This window comes from Pongo pygmaeus, chromosome 6 (assembly GCF_028885625.2).
Source record: "Pongo pygmaeus isolate AG05252 chromosome 6, NHGRI_mPonPyg2-v2.0_pri, whole genome shotgun sequence".
In the NCBI taxonomy this organism is placed as follows: domain Eukaryota; kingdom Metazoa; phylum Chordata; class Mammalia; order Primates; family Hominidae; genus Pongo; species Pongo pygmaeus.
Genome location: NC_072379.2, coordinates 111785314 through 111788478, shown reverse-complemented (window position 1 = coordinate 111788478; position 3165 = coordinate 111785314). Strand labels below are relative to the sequence as shown.

At 39.3% G+C, this 3165-nt stretch overlaps 1 protein-coding gene across 2 annotated transcripts; it reads left to right on the top strand.

Moving 5' to 3' along the window:
- The first annotated feature begins 525 nt into the window (after positions 1-525).
- Positions 526-2454, top strand: SMIM30 (small integral membrane protein 30). Of its 2 annotated transcripts, none has more exons than XM_054496888.2 (3): positions 526-634; positions 1003-1096; positions 1557-2454. In XM_054496888.2, exon 3 carries the CDS (start codon positions 1586-1588, stop codon positions 1763-1765), a length of 180 nt encoding a protein of 59 aa, XP_054352863.1. In that variant the 5' UTR covers positions 526-634; positions 1003-1096; positions 1557-1585; the 3' UTR covers positions 1766-2454. The 2 variants fall into 2 exon arrangements, with proteins under 2 accessions (XP_054352863.1, XP_054352864.1); XM_054496889.2 differs by having other exon boundaries at positions 608-722.
- The last annotated feature ends 711 nt before the right edge of the window (positions 2455-3165 follow it).

Below are 3165 nucleotides of genomic sequence, written 5' to 3'. Positions count from 1 at the left end.
GAATCACCGCAGTGCACTCTTGAATAGATTGTCACTTTAGCACCTGAATCCTGAGAGATCTTCTGCAACAGGGCTAAACCCATTTTTCCTAAACTTTGTTTTGCACTACAAATGTTTTTTAACCTTTTACGATATGTCTTATTAACCGCGCTTTTCCCCCATTGATTAAAAAATTAATAAATGGCATATGGTTCATTAGGAAGATGGTGACAGAGATTTCCTTCTTCAGAAACGTTGGAAGCCGCTGGTTTAAAAGCATCCGGAACAGAGGGCTGTACTCGGGTTCTCTCTCCCCGCTGTGTCATTTCAATGGAAGAAAAAGACAGAATTACACGTGCGCCTTACAGACTCAACAGGGTAGAAAACACTTGCTATCATTTCTTTTATTTTGAAGTGAGCTTTTATATAAACACACGAAACCATCTATGTAACAATAAAACGTTGGGCAGTGAAAGGAAACCCCGCACTTTCGCGACTCTTCTCCTCCGTTAGAGCGTGACCGTCAACGCCCTCTGCTACTTACAGGGGGAACGCGCCGGGGCATCATGGGAGTCGGCGGCGGCAGGGATTGTGGGAAATGTAGTTTGGAGACTCCGCCCTCCTCGCCATTCCTGTAATGGCTGCTTCCTGGAAGGTAATGTACGAACTCATCTCCAAAGGATACTTAGGTTGCACCAGTGTATTTGTAAAACAGGAGCAAATTTGGACCTTGCCGGGCCAAAGTAGGAATTCTTTTTCAAATCTTAATATCAAGTCCTGAAATGAAGTTATCTATCTGTTCTGTTTCTTTTTACCTTTTCTTGTGTGGGTGAACTGACCAACTTTTAAGTCTAGTTCCCTGTTGGACAGACTTTTCTCTACTCATTACCTATCCCTCTACCGTCCATATGGCCTCCACGCTCTGCACTGACTCTAGCTGCCTCTTTAAAATAATAATAGTAATAATAATTAATTTTTAAATCCTTCTCTCCGCCCCCTCCCCACCCCCCATGCTAATAATAGGTCGTGTCACGTGGAACCTCTTAATCTCAGCATCCGGAGCTCCAGGAAGGGAAAATTTCAAGTCAGATAGAATTCTATATATACCATTTCTTTGGTAAGTCTTATTAATTCCCCACAACTTCGCAGAGTTATATGTTGTGTGACTTTTGCCAAATTTGTCTGCATTTCCTGGATGGGAGAGACCCTAAGAAAATGTGTAATTTTTACCCACTAGGATATTTTAATTTTCCAAGTTAGTGGCTCGTGCATTTTTTCTGTTTGTTCTTAATTATGAACTCCTGTTCAATTTTTGTTTGGTTGATGCACAAGGTGTTGGCGTTATCGTGGAAAATTCCTGGGTTTAGAGTGTTATCATGAGATAGGGAAATGAGCCTCAAATTACTGTCTTTAACGTCCCTCTGTTTTTCCACCTATAAGATGAGGAGAAGGATTGGAAATGATTCATAAAATATCCAAAAGATTGGCTGGCCTGTTATTTATCATGTGTTCATTTTGTCATTTGAAAAGGGAGGAATTTTTAATGGTTCCTTTTTGTTTCCATGTTCAATTTCTAGGAACCTTCAGCCCTCAAGATTCCAACATCATGACCTCAGTTTCAACACAGTTGTCCTTAGTCCTCATGTCACTGCTTTTGGTGCTGCCTGTTGTGGAAGCAGTAGAAGCCGGTGATGCAATCGCCCTTTTGTTAGGTGTGGTTCTCAGCATTACAGGCATTTGTGCCTGCTTGGGGGTATATGCACGAAAAAGAAATGGACAGATGTGACTTTGAAAGGCCTACTGAGTCAAACTTCACCCTGAAAACCTTTGTGCTATAGAGGCTAAACCTGAGCTTTGGTGTGTGAAAGGTTCCAAGAATCAGTAAATAAGGGAGTTTCACGTTTTTCATTGTTTCCATGAAATGGCAACAAACATACATTTATAAATTGAAAAAAAAAAATGTTTTCTTTACAACAAATAATGCACAGAAAAATGCAGCCTATAATTTGCTAGTTAGAAAGGTAGTCAAAGAAGTAAGATGGCTGAAATTTACATAAGTAATATTTCATAATCTTAGAATTCTCACAAAGCATGTGAAATAGGAAGAAGGAAGTTCTTGCCCAGAATCTTAGGAAATCACCACTGTTCGGTTATAATCACTGCCTCCTGAATCGCTGAGGAGTCTTTTTTCCATTTTTTTATTAGATTTTTGTTTTGTTGTCTCCCAAGTTAATATTATATTTAGATATCAGAGAGACAGCCAAAAAGGAAAACTTTTATCTCTAGGGAAAAAATATTTAGAAAAATGTATTCAGTGTATCTAATACTGAAATGCAGAAAAAAATTTAATGTTAAAAAAACTATAGACATTGACATGGAAAAGAGATTTAATGTTTTGAAAAAAACTTTATATTAACTGAGTAACATCCTCCTGATGAGAAGTACTATATTAAATATAAACCCATTATGTTATAAGTTAATGTGTCGCGTCCATTTCTTATTTGGGGCTGTTTGTATCCATTGTGGATTTTTATATGAGCTAAGTGGAGAAGGGCAGGATGCCTTGTGTTAACTGACTGCGGTAGCTTGAAGAGACATAATCAGTGACATGAGAACTGGGCAGCATTAAGGTCAGAGAAGCCCCTGATAAAAAATCTAGAAATATAGAAGGAAAATGAAATGGCTTAAACTGATTTGTACGCCAGCCAAATGAAATATCCTTTCTGGCCTAGCTACTTAAAGTGTCTTCAAGCCAGCAACATCACCTAGGGCTTGTTAGAAATGCAGAATCTCAGGCCCCACCTAGACCAATTGGATCAGGAACAGCATTTGTTTCCAAAGCCCGAGTTAATTTGTATGCACATTACAGATTTAAGAAGACTGCCAACTTGCTTGAGCCCAAGAATCATTCCAGGCACTTGATAAGACTTTTCGATTCCCTGGTCTTTCTCCTGGTTGTATAGCTGTGAGATGGGGCCTGGAACTCCATGTCTAACAAGGGTCCTCAGTGATTCATTTGATCTCAAGTTGTAGCCAGCATAAAGTAGTCTAAGGAAATCAAACTTTAGGGTCACACTGGAGGTAAGCAGTGAAATTTTTTCCTAAAATGCAATTTCCAATCTGTAGCTCTCCAGATGACATTGGGAGCCTCATTTTTTATCCGAAAACAGGCAACCTAAAGTCCTG